Below are 20,020 nucleotides of genomic sequence, written 5' to 3' on the forward strand. Positions count from 1 at the left end.
CTTTGGAGACAGGATTTCCTCTTTGTAGCCCTGGCTGTCCTAGAACTCACTCTGTACATCAGGCTGGCCCTGAACTCCAGAGATCTGCCTGCCTCTGTCTCCCAAGTACCACTTGGCCTGGGACTTTTTTTTTTTTTTAAACCTTTAATTTTGAAGTATAGCTTCATGGTAAGTTACAAATACACAACAGACAGGTTCTCTGTATCTCTCACCTAGTTCCCAGAATAGCTACATATTAATGTAACTAGGTAATACCAAAACAAGGCAGCACAGACCTGCAAAATCAGCACTGCAGAGGCAAAGCCGCACAGTGAGGCTGAAGGGAGCCTGGGCTGCACCACAAGGTCCATGTCTACTTCAGCTAAGAAGCAAGACCTTGCTATAACAAGAAGGGACAAAAGAAATCCACATCAACAGAGCGCAGTTCCCTCTAGTTTTAGGACTGCTGTGTGTCCGTGTGTGTGACCTCTGTATATCCAAGTGTAACTGCCCTGTCACACGCTCTAGCTGGTGCTGTGTTCTGGAATTAAACTCACAACTCTAACTCCTGCTAATGAGGAATCTCATTCCTGTATTATTTTTGACACTGTAGGGTCTGATACAAATGGAATCATACAATAACACACTTGAGATCAACTACTTTTCTTTTCTTGCCACTGAGATCCATCCAGGATGTGAACTGTGTCATTAGTCATTTCATCTACATCTCTCAGAAGTGGAGAAAGCATGCTAGCAAGGGCAAAGGGAGAGACACTTCTGTCCCCTCTCTGTAGCAATCAGGTTGCAGGGACACTGACGCCTAAATTGGAATTTCCATAAGAATCTCATGCTGAAGTCCAGTGGCCGGCAAGAAAAGGACCTTGTCTCTCAGGAAAGATTTTGCAGAGTCCTGCAGGACAAGCTGTCAACACCTGTGGCAGGGGAGACTGGAGCTGAGACCACCCGCCACGGGTCAGTGAAGAGGCTCAGCCATAACTACCTAGCTTTTGCCTTCTCTTTAACCTAAAAACTTTATATCAGACCAACATGAGCTGAGGCAGGAAGGAAGAGGTCTGTAGAGCTCTGGATTTGTCCCTATGTGAGGACACTGAGCTAATCTACTTCCTCTGAGGTTCACTGTCACTCGTTTGCTTAGTTGGCCTCTTGAGTGTTATCTGTTGGCAGAGCCTGGCTTGTTGGGGCTGCCAGGGGCCAGGTCTGACCTAACCCTTCAGCAGTATTTCATGGTATGGAAGTACAACAGCTGGTTTGGAAATGCACAGCTTAAGGGATGTTTTTGGTCATTTTCAGCTTTTGATTAACTACAGAAAAGTTTCTATGAGCAACTGTACACAAGATTTGTGTAAATGTAACTTTTTATTTTGTGGTATAAATGCCAAAGAGTGTAGCTACTGAGAAATATAAGTAACTTTATGATCAGTTGGTCACAAACTGCCGAGTCAGTGTCTACATCACATTCCTACAGCAATGCCTGAGGGACCCAGTTTCTTAACTTTGTCTTTGTTCTGTATTAAACTGACTTCCATTCAATAGGTGTACAAAGTGGAAGTCTTCACCGGAACCATTTTTTTCCATGTGCTTATTTGCCATTTGGACTTCATCTTTCTTTGTTTTTGTAATTTTGAGTTTTGAGAGTATTTTGTTTTATAAAAAACAAAAACAAAAAGAATTGTACAGATGTACTAGTTCGTTATGAGAAGTGTGATTTTTTTTCCCACCCATTTGTGGCTTTTCCTATCATCATAGTCTTTGTCAAAGCAAACAGTGTTAATTTTGAGGACATTCAATTTTTTATTTGGTTCTTTGTGTTTGTTTTGCTTTTTTATTTTTTAAAGATTTATTTATTATTTTGTATACAGTGCTCTGCCTGCATGTATGTACAGTTGAAGGCCAGAAGAGGACATTTAATCCCATTATAGATGACTTTGAGCCACCATGTGGTTGCTGGGAATTGAACTCAGGACCCCTGGAAGAACAGCCAGTGTTCTTAACCTCTGAGCCATCTCTCCAGCCCAAGTTTTGGTGTTTTCTATGTGGTCCAGTCTGGCTGGGAACTTACTGGGATGTGTACTCGAATTTCTATCTCCTGTTTCAAGAGATCTTTCTATCTCTTGTTCTTCGTTTGTTTATTTTTCCAGATAGGGTTTCTCTGTGTAGCCTTCTGTCCTGGACTCTCTTTGTAGACCAGGCTGTCCTCAAATTCACAGTGATCCTCCTGCCTCTGCCTCCAGAGTGCTGGGATTAAAGGACCGCCCAACCATAGGCTGATTCATTTTTGTTTGTTTGTTTAGTTTTTGGGACAGGGTTTCTCTGTGCAGCCTGAGGCGCTTGGATGGCAGGCATGCCCAACCATAGGCTGATTCATTTGTTTGTTTGTTTGTTTGTTTGTTTGTTTAGTTTTTGGGACAGGGTTCCTCTGTGTGGCCTGAGGCGCTTGGCCGGCCCCGGAACAGTAATTCCTGTGTGGGTTATTTGCCTGTACCTAGCAATCAAACACACAGGAACTGATTAGCAAGAGAAATCACATGGGTGGTGTTAACCTCATGTGCACACGGAGATCTTTACAAGAAACCAAAGTTAAAAAAAAAAAAAAAACAAGTAAACATGGCACTTTTATAATTTTTAGATCAAGAACAATAAACCTATGAAGAGGTGACAGGGCAAACGGACCTCTGAACTATGGTAGTAAAGTCAGGGGAAGTGATTAGGTGCTAGGCGAGAGCGACATAAAAGCTCGAGGAAGACAAGGGCCATGTAAATGATTGATCTGTATAGGGTTACTGCTGCCCTTGTTGATATTTGGCAAGCAAGGCTACTTTTACTCCTGGTGTTACAAAGTCAAGGTTTCAGCCTGAAGTAAGTAATCACTATACCAGAACCATGTAATTGGGGACAAGTTCCTAATGTTTTCAGTATCCTGTCTTTACTAGATTCTTTTGGTTTATTTATCAAAAAACAGCTAGTTATACCATGGAAATAATTCTGAACTTTCCATTCTGTTCTATAGTCCCTATATCTGTGCTTCCACCAACACATCTAGTCCTAAGCACAGTGACTATGTAATAATTGCTGAAGTCAGGTGGAGTGAGTCCTGCACTTTATTTTTTTTCTCCAACTTTGCCTTGCCATATATACATCAGAATGTTGTCTATGTCCACATTAGTTACTTTACGGTTACTGTGATAAAACACCATGACCACAGCAACTTATAGAAGGAAGAGTTCATTTGGGCTTACAGTCCCAGAGGATTAAAAGTCTATCACTGAAGGAAGGCATGGCTGCTGGAGCAAGAAGCTGACAGCTCACATCTTGAACCAAAAGCACTATAGTGGTCTGAGTAAGAACCTCCCCCCCCCCCCTCCCCGCCAACAGACTCATATATCTGAATGCTTAGTCATCAGGGAGTGACACTACTTGAGAAGGATTAGGAGGTGTGGAGGCCTTGTTGGAGTAGGTGTGTGTAGGCTCTGAACTTTTTCAAACCTACTTCATTTGGGTTTCTTTAATGCTTACACCTCCCTTCCAGCCCACCTACCCTAGACAGGAGAGAACAGAGGTTAACGTGAACAGGAAAAGGAGACCTTTTCAGACTCAGTTCCTTGGAAGGAGTCCACACTTTGGAGCCGTCAGGAACCAGGCAGACCTGTGAAACAGCAAACTAGCCATTCAGCAAAGGTGACTGCACCTGCAGCAGCGGGAGCCTTGCAGTGTCCCCTGCAGTGCTTCTCCCTAGGAGGGTCTCAAAGCAGAGCGATGGATAGCCAAACAGTAAGAAGCAACGTCAAAACCAAAAAAGACAAAAAGCCAAGCCTCTTGTTTTGGGACAAGAGGTGGTTCCTCTTCTAGTGGACAGACATCACCTGTTTTCTCACAAGTCTGCTTCCAGCAGAAAAACACTGGCACAGCCTCACACAAGTCTGTTTCACATGCCACACTTCAAATCAAAACAAAAATATGTTCATATCTGCTACAGGTGTGGCCTTATTGGAGGAAGTGTGCCATGGGGAGTGTGCTCTGGGGTGTCAAGAGCTCAAGCCAAGCCCAGCGGCTCTCTCCTTCTCTCTGCAGCCTGAGGACCCAACATAAACTCTCAGCTACCTGTCCAGCACCGCGTCTGCCTGCCTGCAACCAGCCATGCTGCTAACGGGCTATGCTTCTGAAATGGTAAGCAAGGCCCAATCGAAAGTTTTCCTTTGTAAGAGTTGCGGTGGTCATGGCGTGTCTTCATGGCAACACAACAGTGACCGAGACAAACAAGCATGAGACAGAAGAAGAACTGGACATGGCATGGGTCTTCAAACTTCCAAAGATGCCTTTGGTGACATGCTTCCTCCTGTAAGGCCACACCTTGTAAACCACTCCGGCCAGCACCACCTGTGGGGACCACGTTGTTCAAACGCCCAAGACGATGGATGCCATTTCTCTTCCAAGCCACCACAGCGTCTACAAATGTATTGCTGAGAGTTCATAAGAATTTCCTTCAGTCACAGGACGGGGGGCTGGGTTGTCAAGAGCATGTGCTGCTCTTGCAGAGGACCTGGGTTCAGTTCCCAGCTCTCACATGGAGCCGCTCACAACTGCCTCTACCTCCAGTTCCAGTTACCCTAGAGCCCCCTCTGGCTTTCATGCTGACAAACTGGTGTGCGTGTATACACTTTTTAAAAAGATTTCTTTAAATTAAAACCTTATGTTAAGTTAGGAAGAGTTGTTTACTATTGTCCCTTCTGATATATAAGCACAGAGTATTTGCGCACAGAGATTTCCTATATTTTTTTTTTTATGAGCTGTTTTAATCTCATCACCTGCTGAGGGCTTTGCTGGGGGCCTCCCCAGCACCTTTGCTGACAGGGCAGCCAGCACAGAAGATAAGGATTCAGAGAGAGGGGGGAGGGGGAGCTTTGCAGCTCTGACTATCTAGCAATCAGGCCACTTCTGTGGCTCTAGCAACTAGTTGCTTCTTTATTTATTCAAGTTTCACAGAACAAAGACAAACTGATGATTATTCAAGTGGTACAAATTATATGTTTGATTTTTTTCATTACATGTCCAGGGTTATAAGTTTAGTTATAATTAGAAAATACAAACAGAACAGATGATGATATTATTGTTGTTGTTGTTGTTTTTATTATCCCTATAACTCCATTTAAAGAATGTCTTGTCCAAAGCAAACATATTTAATATATGACAGCATGCTTTTGACTGGCTTGAAAGCACTCCAGACAAACAGAAAATATCTGAATTGTTTTTTTTTTTGAATAGCACATACTAATACCTAACATTTTTTTACTATATGTATCATCATCTTCTCTACAAATTAGGAAAAGTTTATTATACTTTATCTTATTTACTGAATTTTATTACTCTAGGGGTGTACCCTGTATGACTCCCTATCTTTAAACTCTGTTTTCAGAAAGCTCTAAGCCTATACTAAAAGGAGAGCTTGGCTCTGTAAACGATTCTCTTGGCCAGCTGTTTACCCTGCACCAAATATTCTGTTTGAGTTAGCTCAGGCACAGACACCCCAAGAATTCTTAGTAACATCCTCATCCAGCTACGTGCTTATCGCCAGGGCATAAGGAAGACTTCCAAATAGTGGCTGGAGAAAGTTAATTTTAGGATCTTCCTATAAAGCTTCAGACATAATTTTTCTTAGGAAAAGACATTAATTGAATCATACTGCAGAAAGTCCCCAAAATATAATATGCAGAGACCAAAACTCGGAAGTTACAGATAGGATAGTGATTGCAGCAATCTGCTCAGCTTCGCTGGAACTATGTCAAGCTGCTGTGCTGGCTTCATGACTCTCACGTTTCCCGGTGGATATGGCTGTGCCAAGCATACTAGTTGGTTGTTTTAATTGAAAATCCCAAACCATTCTATTTTACCAATAAAGACTCAGGAGCCAGATGCTATGGTGAAAATACAGCTAGCTCAGCAAGGCACAGAAAGCACCAGCTGACCGTCCTACTCAGCTCATGTCCCAATGGAGAAGGCCCAAAGGCTCACTAGCTCAGCTGACAGCCCAGGAGAAGGACAAAAAAACAAAAAAAAAACAAAAAAAAAACAAAAAAAAAAAAAACCCAAGGCCAAGGTTTGCTAGCTCAAGCCTGAAAAGCCAAAGGCCAAGGAGCTGAGGTCCTCAAGAGCCAGAGAGCTAAGAGCCGAGCTAAAGAAGAGCCAAAGACGCTTCTACTTCTACTCGATGTCTGAAATACCCCTCAACTCAAAGTCCCTCCTACTTTTTAATCTCTGTCAGCTGGTTTCTTGTTCCACCTCTTGACCTAGGGTTAACTTTATTAGGTCCTGTGTACAGATAGCTCTTGGATTAAAGGTTTGTTAAGGCTCAACTACAAGAAACAGATTTATAGTTCAGTCTCAGGATCACAGTGGGATCAAAGACAGGTGGTTTTTACAGGTCACAATCTCAGGGATCACAGGGGGATCAAATAGCCTGCAGCACCAGTCCCGTGTGCTTCATTTAAATATCATTCTTACATAAGCTTTCATGTATTCCTTACTATTATTGTGTGTGTGTGAAGCATGCCCGTGTCAATGGTATGTATGTGAAGGTCAGGGGGACAATTCTGCTTCCGGCTTCCTGCCTTTATGTAGGTTCTAAGGATTGAATTCAAGTCACCAGGCTTGCCGGGTGAGTGCCTTTTAACACTTAGCCATCTTGCCAGGCCTAAATGTTCATTTTTTGGAATTACAAATGGTGTTGAATTTTCTTACATACATCACATATTCATTTTCAATATCTAATTACAGAACTAATTCTTATACTTTTCTTGAGCCTGCACTTTGATGCACTCAGTTTCTTTGCATGTTTTGAGATGTCCTTGTGGGCCATTATGTCACTGACAATGACCTATACCTTTCATTTTCTTTCCTTCTTCTTTAAAAATCCTTCATCACATTGACTAGAACCATGTTGAAAGGTGGCTATATTAGGTACTTGCTTGCTACTGCAATAAAATAACTGGGAAAAACACTTTAAAGAAGGACAGGTTTTTCTGCCCCCCCCCCCCTTGAGGCTATAGTCTAGGCTGGTGGAGAAGGCGGAGTTGCAGGAGTTTGAGGCAGATAAACTGCAGTTGAGAACTGGGGAGAGTGCCTGCAGAGACCCCCATCAGCAGGTAAGCGCACTGACGGCTCTTACAGAGGACCAGGGTTTAATTCCCAGAAACCATAAGATAGCTCATGACCACCTGTTGCTCCAGTTCCAGGAAACCCAACACCCTTTTCTGCTAGCCATGGGCACAGGGCACACATGAAGGGCACAGTCACACATAAAATATATGAAGCTAATTTTCTTTTTTCAAAGAAGCAAAGAGGAGAGGTGTCTGCCAACCTCTGCCTTCTACATGCTTGGATTAAAGGTGAGCACCACCACACCAGGCCCTGACCCGTTTTTTTGGGGGGGGGAGGATTGGGTTTTTTTTTTTTCCTGACTTCCCTTTCACTTTCTCTATTCACAGCTCAGAAGTGTAGCTGGCTTGGGGTCACCATTTCCTTTACTCCATCTAATGCCTGGCTTTTCTTTAATCACATCATCTCCCTGGGCACAGGACTTAGCTCCATTCTCCTCAAATTGCAGTTTGTATTTTCCCTTGTCATAAGTGTAAAAGGAACTTTCATTTGTCTGTTTCAGTTGTTATCTCAGAGGCTTACCGCCTCCCTCTGCTGACCTAGGCCTAGTCCTGGAAGCTTCTAGCCTCCATAGAATCTAACTTAGGTCTAGAATGTTCTCAGCCTCTGAGACTTAACTGCTTAATCAGCTCACCCTTGCTTGTTCTCAGTGAGCTGTGGGCTGGCTGGTTCAACTCAGCTGTTCTGGCCCAAACTCCTCTCCCAGCTGACTTATTCAATCTGGCTTCTCTCTCGGCCTCCTGAGTTTTTCTGCTTGGCCTCAAAGTAACTCCAGCAGTGTGCGCTAACCTTCTGGCCCCCCTCATTCTCTGGCTCCTTTGGTCTTCACCTGAGTCTAGCTTGTTTACTCTCTGCAGCCTGTGTGTTTTATTAGAGTCCTTGTAAAACTGTCTCCTCTCTCTCTCTCTCTCTCTCTCTCTCTCTCTCTCTCTCTCTCTCTCTCTCTCTCTCTCTTTCTCTGCATTGCCTCTTTTTTTTTTTTTAATTTATTCACTTTACATCCCAATTGTAGCTCCCTCCCTCCCTTCCTCTCTTCCTCATCTCCTCTCACCCCTCTCCTAGTCCTCAGAAAGCAGGAGCCCTCCTCCCCTAACATCTGACTCAGGCTGTCAAGTCTATCTGGACTGCCTGTATCCTATTCCCCTGTGGCACCCTGCCAGGGGGGAGTGATCAATGAGTGGGGACCAGAATCCCTGTCAGAAGCAGTCCCTACTCCCCATATTGTGTGACCCACAAGGAGACTGTGCTGCCTAGCTACTACATCTGAGCAGAGAGCCTAGGTCCACACCGTACATGGTCCTTGGTTGATGCATCAGTCTCTGCAGCACACCCCTCCTCTGCCCAGATTTGTTGGCTCCACTAGTCTCCTTGTGGAGCTCCAGTCCCCTCCAGGTGCCTCTGTTCCCCAACTCTTCCATAAGACTTCCTGTGCTCCACCCCGAAGTTTGGCTGTGAGTCTCAGCATCTGCTTGGATCCCCTGCTGGGTGGAGTCTTTCAGAGCACCTCTATGGTCGGCTCCATCCTGTTCCCTCTCTTCAGCTGCTTCTGGTGTCTATTTCATCTGCTCTTCTGAATGAGACGGCTCACAACCAAAAAGATAAGAGAATTTATGCATTCTCCGTACAGTCCTCCTTGTTATTTAGCTCAGGTTACAACCCACATTGTCTGCATTGCCTCTTAAGTAGCTTCCTTTTCCTCTCTACCTGAGAGTTGGGCATATTCTATTCTGTCAAGTCTTTCTCTGACTTGTCACTTTTTCTGCCAGTCAATTAAACATCACTTTCAAACATGTCTGCTTCCTTCTACAAACTAACTTTATCTTCGTTGTTTGGAATTAAATATCTGGACCTAAGCTTTTCTTTACCTGAAACTTGCTTTATACCAGGCTGGCCTTGAACTAAGATCTACTTGTCTCTGCCACCAAGATTAAAGGTGCTTGTATTTCAGCCAGATCACACGGACTAAGAAGTTCTTTGAATGTGATCTCTTGCCAGAACAGCCTCTACAAATAAGAGTGAACACTAGGGCTGGAGAGAGGGCTATAGGTTAAGAGCACTGTCTGCTCTTCCAGAGATCTGAGTTCAATTTTCTGCTACCACATGGTGGCTCACAACCATCTATAATGTGATCTGATGCCCTTTTCTGGCATGCAGGTGTATATGCAATAGAGCACTCATATACATAAAAATAAATATCATTAGAAAAAGTGTGTACACTAATAACCACACAGCAGAGTCAATACTAGACTGTTTTTTCAATTTCCTCTGCCAATACAATTAATCCAAACTCTTCAATTTAGGCAGATTTTTTGGACAAGGGCAAAGGGCAGCCACATTCTTTGCCAAAATATCATAGGACAGTCTCTAGACTACAGACTAACATTCTTCTCCTCTGAAGCCCCTTGAGGCAGGCTCCTCACAGTTCAAATCACCCTCAACACCAGTGTCTTCATGTTCCTCCTAGTATGGCCTACTAAGCCCTGCCCCCTCCTTAAAGTGTTCTAGGGCTTCCCTAATCCCAAGTTACAAAGCCCAAGAAGGGAAGCACAGTCGGGCCTGTCACAGCAGTACCGCAGTCCCTGGCACCAATGTCTGTCATGGCTGTAAAGAGACACCATGGCCACGGCAACTCTTATAAAGGAAAACACTTAATTTTTGACTGGCTCACAGTTTCAGGGGTTCAGTTCATTATCACCATGGTGGGAAGCATGGCAGCGTGCAGGCAGACACGGTGCTGGAGAAGGAGCTGAGAGTTCTGCATCTGGATGTGCAGGCAGCAGGAGGAGACTGTGAGCCACACTGGGAGTATGCTCAGCTGGCTTTTTCTTTTTCATTCAGCCCAGGCTCCCAGGTCATGGAATGGGTGGGTCTTCCTATTCAGTTAAGCTAATCTAGAAAACCCCACAAAGACATTCTCAGAAGCTTATTTTTGAGACACCAAATCCCACCAGGTGGACAGGTAAGACTGACCCCACAGGTGGTGGGGTTGATTATTTCTGTAGATGTCCTTTCTTTACAAACTTGAAAAGCTTCTCCATGACAGGAATAGAGCTTTTATTTTGTTTTACATCAGTAGAAACGGCCATTGATTTCCCTTCTTTAACTTTTTTCTATGATGGAATGTTGAGCTTTTGAACTAGCATTGTGTTTCTAGAACAAACCTCATTTATTTGTGACATATAATTTTTTTGTATACACTGCTGGATACTATATATATTTTGCCTGGAATTGTGTGCCTACATTTGTAAGAGATGATGCAGCCTCACTTTTGTATTAGGTACTACAGTTTGCAGGATTGAATATTAAGGGAATATAGCTTCATATAACAGGTTGGGCCTGTGGCCTTCTTTCATATTTTTCTGGGATGGGACTTGGTGGGATAGTTTTATTTAAAGATTTCTTGGAATTTCTAGTTAAACCATATTGGTCTACTTTGGGACAACAGACTTCTTTTTGAGTTTTTTGTTTTTTGTTTTTCTGACTAGTTAAAGGACTATTTAATGCATCTGTTTCATACTGAGCAAGTTATGATCCTTTAAACTTGTGCGCATGTGCATGTGCCTGTGTAGTTACGTGTGATAGGGTATGATGTGTCTATAGTCACGTGTGTGAATTCAGCTACACCATGTGCCACTAGAAGACAACCCTGCGCTTTCCTTCCCCTGTTTCATCTTATTTCAGGCAGGGCTTCCCTCTTTACCTCTGTGTGCCAGGCTACCTGGCTTGGGGCTGAACGAATGCTCCAGACTACCCTGTCTCCACTGCCCAGGTCCTCATAGCAGCTCGGGGTTGTCGACACACGTCACTGCCTGTGGGTTTGCATGGCACATGCTTTGCTCACTAGGCCGTTTGAACTGTGTAATGAGGAGTTGATCTGACCATATTAGTCTCTCCTGCAGCACCTGAAGTCACGTCCTCTCTTCAGTTCCTGACGTTAGTAACAGGTGCTTTTTTCCTTATCACTTTTGTTAGAACTTTGCTATTTTTCTCATTTTGACAAAGAGCAAAAGATAAGTTTTTAGTTTGACTGGATTTCTTTCTCTCTCCTCTTTTAAAAATTTTTATTGATTTAAAAAAAGCGTCCTATGGGGCTAGAGAGATGGCTCAGAGGTTAAGAGCACTGCCTATTCTTCCAAAGATCCTGAGTTCAATTCCCAGCCACCACAGGGTGGCTCACAACCATCTATAATGGAATCTGGTGCCCTCTTCTTGCCTGCAGGCAAAACACTGTATATGTAATAAATAAATATTTTTTTAAAAAAGCATCCTTATATAATTTTCTTATTTTATCCATCCTTTGATTGTTGGTGTTTTAGTTTTTCTTTTTTCAAATATATGCATTTAGTGAACCATATTAACTGCTCACTTGAACCCCTAGGACTACAGAACCTCCCTGTGGCCTTCACTGCAGCCTTCTCTTGAGGGTGACACAACCTTTATAATCCAATATCAAAGGCTGCTTCAAACTTTGGTTCCAAATAACTCTCGATATATTTCAAAACAAAACTTTAAAACAGGAGAGATATATCGTATGTACATGCTTGCTGTGCAAGAACCAGGAGTATAAATGCCTGGAATCCACTTAAATGCTGAGTGGGCGTGGCAGCACTCCTGCAAGTGGGCGTGGCAGCGCTCCTGCAATCCTAGCTCAGGGCAGGCAGGGAGGCAGGAACAGAGAATCCCTTTGGCAAGGTTGCTAGCTAGACTAGTCAAGATGGCAAGTGCAGGTTCAGTGGGAGAGCAAATAAGGTAGAGAACAATTGAGAAAGACATCTAAGACACCCCAGGCCTTGACCCACATGTGCACACACCTGCACACCCACTAATACACATGTGCAAACAAAACCAAAGCCACTTGGGGATTGGTGACCTGAATTCTCCCTATTGTTTTATCAGATGTGTGATAAAGGACATGGTGGTGGCCGACTCAGCAACTGTTGTCATCCATTAACTCATGCTTTGCACATAGAAATCAGGAGAGCTTTACCTAGTGCAATTGTCATTATTACTCAATAAGGCTTCTAAAGCACAGCTATGAGGAAGTGGCCTACCTGACAAGGTACTGTACACAGGGAAATTTAGACATGAACCCTAAGAAATTAAAAGCACACAAATATTTACAAATGCCTTCTGACTCATACAGCAAGAACATTGTAATAAACATTTAGAAAGTCAAAACCACTCCTAACTTTCTGCAAATAAAAATATACTATAAAAAGTATTTGCCCCTCTGTCTTTCCCAGCTTTCTTATCAAATAAACTTTTCTATAAGAATGGACTCCAATTTAGATACGCACAGAGGACCCCTGTATCTGCGCCTCCTGAGCAACACGGTAAGACCCCTACCCTGTATCTGTGCCTCCTGAGTAACACAGTAAGGTAGGGCCCCTACCCTGTATCTGTGCCTCCTGAGCAACACCGTAAGGTAGGGCCCCTACCCTGTATCTGTGCCTCCTGAGCAACACCGTAAGGTAGGACCCCTACCCTGTATCTGTGCCTCCTGAGCAACACCGTAAGGTAGGGCCCCTACCCTGTATCTGTGCCTCCTGAGCAACACCGTAAGGTAGGGCCTCTACCCTGTATCTGTGCCTCCTGAGTAATACGGTAAGGTAGGACACCTACCCTGTATGTGCCTTCTGAACAACACGGTAAGGTAGGCCAGCTTTTCCTTCCCGGAAAACACCTCTCTCTGTCTCTTGCGCATACTTAGCTTTATGCCAACAGTTATCCATCTGGCAGAGGTAATTCCCAAATTTTCTCAAATAGAGATTCATTTAAAAATAAAACATCTTTCTATGGGCTGAAGTTGTTTTCTCCCATGACTGTTCATAAACAGCAACAAAGCTGCTGAGATTCTTCCAGGAGCAGTGTGGAATGGAGTGCATTAGCCTGTTGTGTCTGCCCATAAGGCTCCGGAAAGTATCCGGAGACGCAGTTCTCCCTAGTGAAGAGCAGACCGATCAGCTGTCACTTCCAAACAGTCATCCTGAAACCAGGCATACAAGTACCATTATATGGACTGAAAAAGGAGGTGTGTGTGTGTGTGTGTGTGTATGTATGTGTATGTCTGTGTGTGTCTGTGTGTGTGTATGTGTGTGTGTGTGTGTCTGTGTGTGTCTATGTGTGTGTGTGTGTCTGTGTGCGTGTGTGTATGTGTGTGTGTGTATGTGTGTGTCTATGTGTGTGTGTCTGTGTGTGTGTGTGTATGTGTGTGTGTGTTTGCCTGTGTGTGTATGTGTGTGTGTATGTGTGTGTGTGTATGTGTGTGTGTCTGTGTGCGTGTGTGTGTGTGTATGTGTGTGTATGTGTATGTGTGTGTGTATGTGTGTATGTGTGTATGTGTGTGTGTGTGTGTGTCTGTGTGCGTGTGTGTGTGTGTGTATGTGTGTGTGTGTGTATGTGTGTATGTGTGTGTGTGTGTGTATGTGTGTGTGTGGTCCTATTAACAATTAATGAAAAATAGATGGAATGGTTTAGAGGGAGGGAGAGGAGAAACATTGTAATTAAAACATAATCTCAAAAATAAACAACTCTTAAAAAGCATCTGGAGTTCATTGACGACTAGAGCCATTTATCACAGTAACTTCAGACAATGGCAAGCTAATTATATGCAGGATATCCCATATAAATTCATTACATTAGTTAACTTTGCAAAGTTGCAACCAAATAACCAAATACATAAATACATGGAGGAGGAGAGTTACTGATTTTAGCTCACAGTTTCAGAGAGGTCAGTACGTGGTCATTTGGTCCCACACACTTGGTCCAAACCATAGGATGGGAGCTTGTGGCAGGTTTCTCAGCTCACAAGAAATTCAAACGTAGAGGAAAGAACTGAGGGCCAGGTGTTACTTCCAAAATCATGGCCCCACACATTCTGCTGCCTCCAGGTAGGCTTACAATAGTAAAGTTTACATCATAGCTGGGGACCAACTACACATGAGTCAATGGTGAACATTTCATTTTCAAACCTTAAGAACAATCTTTGGCACCTTTGCCTGTGCGTCCCTCTTGAAAAAGAAGTAGAGCAATAAGAACAATAAAAATTTTAAGGTAATGGTTTAAATACTAAATTTATTTTACAACTCTTTTGTTTTCAGCAAAAGCTGTAGGAGGGTTTGTGCTCACACATATGTAAGCACTACGGGAACCTGGGATGTTAAGCGCACAGGGTTGTTCCTTCTTCTTCCTTTCTTTTGCTTTTCTTTTTTCTTTTTTTAAGATTTATTTAGTATGTATACAGTGCTCTGCCTGCTTTTACCCCCGCAGGCCAGAGAGGGCATCAGATCACATTATAGATGGTTGTGAGCCACCATGTGGTTGCTGGGAATTGAACTCAGGACCTCTGGAGGAGCAGTCAGCACCCTTAACCTCTGAGCCATCTCTCCAGCCCCAGGGTTGTTTCTTAAAGAAAGGAAAGCTATACCCATTATCCACCCAAGAGGCTGGGAGCAAATGTGTTTACTAGCCTACTGACTGTTGCTCCATCTTTGTGAGTAGAGACTTTTCTTGTACTGGATGCTCCCCTTATGGTAAGCTTGTTTTTCTCAGTCAATCTTAGAACCTACTTTTATGGACGTTACAAAGAATGAAAAAGATTTATGAATATTCTGTTATGATCATAAAATTAATTATCATCAGAGTAAGTTTTCACCAAATTGTACTGTGCTTAAGTATTTCTAAAATAAATTATTCGTGGTCAGACTCCAGAAGTTTGAACTAACACCAGCTACTGAGTCGTGCTGAATTAAACTGCCTTCTTACCACTTCAGCTTGTCACTCTGCTGGCCATGTGGTCACAGAGACTCCTTCAACAATATTAAAACAATATGAATAGGAGAATTTCAGATTTTTAACTATGCAGGGTGTTCAGGATCCCTGACAGTCCCAGGAAGTAGAGCGATGACGGGGTCACCCAGGCCAGAAGCTAGGGGATTGTCTAAGCAATCCTCAAAGGCAAACCCATCACCATTGCATTGTTCCGCTTTGCTTAGAAAACTACCATTTATTTATAAACAAGGCCTCACTAAAGTCTTCAGAGACACTCTCCTCCACTCAGTTGCAGCACCACGATGAACTATCTGTATATTCCAGAAGCTTGAGGAGAAAGAATATTGGATGGCAAAAGGCAAGAACCTCCGGTGAGTTGTTTGTGCACAAAATTCATTAGTATTGGAGGCCTTAATCAGCAGTTAGGGTGAGCTCGCTGGTGGAGGATTCTTTTTTTTCTGAGCATGAATTCTGATAAGCACATCTTGTCTGAATTGTTTGAAACTTAAGAATGTTAGAAGTAAACTTTGTCACAGAAATCTGTGAATCTGTGAGAAAGCTCTTTGGAGTCTTGCAAAAGATCTTATCAGGAACAACAACTCCCCCACTCTTGCCCACTCTCGTCGTCTTCTCTGGGTGTGACAAGAAGGAGTTCACTCCGGTGTTACTAATTTTTCCTACTCGGGGGAAATTCTTCCGGACAGAAATACTGTTTGCTTACCGGCTCCTAGGAGAGCTGATGAGTGCGGAATGTGCTTAATAAGTCTCTGCCAGGTGCTTATAAGAGGAGCGTGTTTCAAGCTTGTTAGGACTTCGTCATCACAAAGGCGCTCGAGAGGCTGCGAGGAGCAAAGAGAATCCGAGCAGAACCGTGTCCTGTAAACAGCCCGCCGTCCACTCCCCTGTGGGGCCCGCGCCCTCACAGCCATCTTTTGGCGCTGACCCGGGCACCGCACACTCTTAGGCTAAGCAAACCGTGACTTTGGTGGGGAGCACCCTTGGGTAGTGCCGGGGCGGCACGCAAGTGTTTCGCGGGGGACCGACGACGCTGAGAGGCACCGAAGCACTCGGTGAAGAACGGGCGGCCGTGTGGTGTGCTGGCAACCGAGAGGCCCGGCTAGGCCTGGCAGGGATGCGGGCGGCACGGAGGCCTCGGCATGCTGGGCCTGACCCCAGGGCGGACCCTGCAGGGAGGGAGCTGGCTGCGGCTCCGGGCCCAACGCGGCGGCGGGATGGTCAGGAGCACGAGGCTGGAGCAGAGACAGCACGTGACTCCACCGAGCGCAAGGCGCAGGGCCTGATGGGAGTGAGGCCGGCTGGAGCGCAAGGCCTGATGGGAGTGAGGACAGCGGGAGCGCAGGGCCTGATGGGAGTTGGGGCGCGGAACTTGACAGGAGCTGGGTCTGAGGAGAGCGCGAGGCTTGCCTGGAGCGTAGGGTCCCGTCAGCGCCGGGGGACCAGCGGGAGGACAGGACGGGCTCTGACTGGGCGCAGGCTCCACGCGGGCCTGGCCGCCCTCGCCGCCCGCAGGAAGGTGCGTCGGGAAGGGCCCCTCGAGGGGAAAGGACCGCACCAAAGACCCCAGGGTTGAACAGCGCGAGCCCTAGGGCCAGAAAAAAAAAGTTATTATACTGTTAAAAACTCACATGTTTCGATTAGAAAGAAAGAAAGAAAGAAAGAAAGAAAGAAAGAAAGAAAGAAAGAAAGAAAAGAAAAAGGGGGAGTCAGGAGGGGGCATTAGAAATTACTAGAATCACCTTTTAAAATTTAAATTTCTAGAAATCACCCAGTGATAGTGCTGTCACTGGGGAAGTGCAGCCTAAAGAGGGAAAGGAAATTATTCTGAAGGCTCGTAGAAAGCATAAGCGAATCCAGCACTAAAATATGGCTGAAGCACATTTCAGATACTGTGGTTTGAGTGAGCTAGATGTGTCCAGGCCAAAGGTCACGGCGAGCATTCCTCCAATGAAAACGCAAATGCATTTGACTGCTGTGGATCAGACTAAGGCCCGCCCACACTTCAGACTCCGGGGCAAATGTGTTTGTGTTAAGTGTAGCATTCTGCAGTCCAGGTCGCCTCCCACTGATGGGTTTGTGAACCTTCTAGTACCTTCTACAGCCTAGCCTGCATTTACATTCCAGTTTCCTGTAGTGCGTGAGATACTTCAAAGGCAGAAAGCGAATTAGCAGCTTTAAAATGCGCCCCAAGTAGAAGTTTAAAGCCAAGAAATTTGTTGGAAATGAAATCGACTTTACAGTTACAGATCCCCGGGTAACATTTTCTTTCATGTAAAGAAGTAAAAAATAATATAGTCTTTAACTTTGAAGGGGTTTATAGAGAGAATCTAAAATAGTGGGCTATACTTTTTTTTTAATTATGTGAGAGCAAAGATTTTGTTTTTCTGAAAATAAAACTTTAAGGATAGCCAGGATCTGTAAATGAAATTATTAAACACAACGTGGCAGATATATAGCAAGTACCTAGAAAAGACTTAGGTGGTTAACAAATTGGGGTTGATGATGATGGTGGTGGTGGTGATGATGATTAGTAGTAGTAGTACTTAAAATACCCATTCAATTTGTGTTGTAGGACTGAAGATTTAGAGTCTTGGGAGAGGTGATGAAAGTGTTTTAATTTATTGCATGAATAGGTTCATGAGTCCATGAATGTAGTTTTAAAATAAAGCAATGAACTGTATACTCCCTGGACAATTGTAAGTGAACAGTATCGTAATAAAGCTGAGTAGGAAGGAAACCATAAAAGGGAAACGGTGGTGTTTATGTGGCTAAAGTTTACTAACTTACTTTTGTTTTCTTATTATAACATGACATCAAATATCTGCTGAGTTAGTATTGAAACCTTGTGGCTAAACTGTTTATGTATGGTTTTTTTTTTTTACTGTTGTTTGTGTTTGTAGGTCTGGTTGCTGGAACACGTCATAGTCAACAAGAAAATATGAATGAGTCCAGGCAGCAGTCTCTGTTCTTTGTCATACTTCCAGATTTACACAAACTCTGCGCTGTCCAGATACTGTTGAGTAGTGGGGTGGCAGAAGTAGACATGAGGAGCATGCAGATGAAGATGTGCAGGTGAAAGTGTGTCTTCTAACTAAGTTTGCAAACTTTAAAAATCTCATTATAGCTACTTTAGAAGGATTCTTCAAAATATTTACAAATTTATAAACATTTATAAGTCTGTATATATACTTTGAAAGCAAAGAACCCAAGTATGTTCAATTACATTTAAAGAGAGACTTAAAATACTTGAGGTAAATAGCTCACTGTTGAGCTTTTATATTTGTGAACTTGTGTGTGCTTTAATTTTTTTTTAAATTCTTGGGGCTGGAGAGATGGCTCAGCAGTTAAGAGCAGTGGCTGCTCTTCCAGAGGACCTAGGTTCAGTTCCCAGCACCCTCATAGCAGTTCACAGCTGTCTGTCACTCCTGTTCTGTGGGATCCAACACCCTTACATAGACATTCATGCAGGGAAAACACTTACACACATAAAATAAAAGTACATTTTAATTCTCTATAAGACTTTATCCATGAATTAAGTGAGGCGCCGCAAAACTTAGAGATACGAAGTAATGCATATTTGCTATCTACTCTTTACAAGACACTTAAAGATACTAAAAGATTAATGTAATTTCTGAAGGTTCACACCAAAACATGACAATGACAAATACTTGTCTAAGAATTATCTTGAAACAACCTGACCCAAGACAATCTTTAAGGGACAGCTCAGCTGCAGGCTGATTACTAAGGACTCCTCGTGTGTTCTAGTCTCTTTGTCAGATGTCCTCAAAGAAGGACTCAAGACACGGTTATATATTTATATGAATATCCTGGAGAAGAATAAGACCTGTAAGATTTCTAGGCGCCAGCTGGCTGCAGCGTGGGGGCTGAGGAGTGAGGCTCTCAAGTTAAAGGCGTCCTGAACGATACAGTAAGGTGGTTCAGAGACAGAACAAAATGCTAGTAGCAGAATGAGGAAGACGGTCTGGGAGTGCACCCATCAGGAAGTCTGTGCCCTCCCTGGTTGGGTGTAATTATTACAGATCACCTCTGACCCCTCAGAAAAGTAAGAAGACGGGCAGAAAGTGAGAGTGCCGACTGTCCCCAAGAGGCCGGCAACATGCAAGTGCAGAAGTAGACAAGTCCAATGTGAAAATAACGTGTCTCTTCTCCACAGGCAGCTGCTACTTCTACATGAAGACATTCTTACAGCACCCGTGCCTGGAATATTAAACCAAATTTGGGTAGTGATGTCGGTTAGTATGACTGCTTATTGGAAGCATATTGACAAACAATGCAAGCGTGGTATCAGGACTTAAAGATGGCTTACGAGGACTAACCACCCTGTAGTTTAGTTTGATGTGCCTGATGCTTAAATCTGCCTGTTATTCTAAATTAACACTTAACTTTACCTGGCATAAATGCTGAGATAAAGACCAGTAGTGTGAACATAACATGTTACGGTACACTGTCTGAGATAGGATGGGTTTTAATGCCTTTTGTCAGCATTTTCGTTATACTCAAGTTTCTCGTCTCAGTAAATCAACTTTTTATTATTCTGTAAGAATATCATATATACATACAATTTATTTCTATCACTTTCTCCCCTCACTTTCCCCCTCCACATCCTTCCAGATATAGCCCCTTCCTCTTCCCAACTTCATACCTTCTTAAAATAGAATAATTCACTGACCCTAATTAGCGCTGCCCATACATCCATACATGGGGGTGGTTGTCTACTCTGCGGTCACCTGGCAGTTGCCATGTCTCTAAAGAAAGCACACTCTCTTCCCTAGTAGTCACCAGTCTCAATAGCTGCTCAGCTAGTAGGCCTTGTGTCTCCTGCACCCCACCCCAGCCATGCTGGCATGTTGATTGTCTTCACTGACACAACTGCTGTGAATTCACCACACCCAGAAGAAACTACCCAACAGCAGCCGCCCTGACCTGGCTCTTAGTCTTTCTGGCTGCCCCTCCTCTGTGATGTCCGCGAGCCTTGGGTGTAGGGAGTACAGTGTAGTATCCCGCTTAGGACCGAAACACTCATTGGCCCCTACTCTGCACACTGACCGGCTCTACCACATGA

The 20,020-nt window shown here is 43.9% G+C and overlaps 1 protein-coding gene across 3 annotated transcripts in view; it reads left to right on the plus strand.

Annotated features, from left to right (window-relative positions):
• The first annotated feature begins 16,296 nt into the window (after window positions 1-16,296).
• Window positions 16,297-20,020, plus strand: part of LOC311596319 (uncharacterized protein C18orf63) — a 34,676-nt gene continuing 30,952 nt past the window's right edge. For all 3 annotated transcript variants that reach the window (XM_084779557.1, XM_084779555.1, XM_084779556.1), the window contains exons 1-3: window positions 16,297-16,453; window positions 17,838-18,009; window positions 19,112-19,190. In XM_084779557.1, coding sequence (XP_084635683.1) covers window positions 17,876-18,009; window positions 19,112-19,190 — 213 coding nt within the window. In that variant the 5' untranslated portion in view covers window positions 16,297-16,453; window positions 17,838-17,875. The remainder of the gene's footprint in view (window positions 16,454-17,837; window positions 18,010-19,111; window positions 19,191-20,020) is intronic.

Source organism: Acomys minous (genome assembly GCF_964271855.1).
Source record: "Acomys minous genome assembly, chromosome: 4".
Taxonomy (NCBI): Eukaryota; Metazoa; Chordata; class Mammalia; order Rodentia; family Muridae; genus Acomys; species Acomys minous.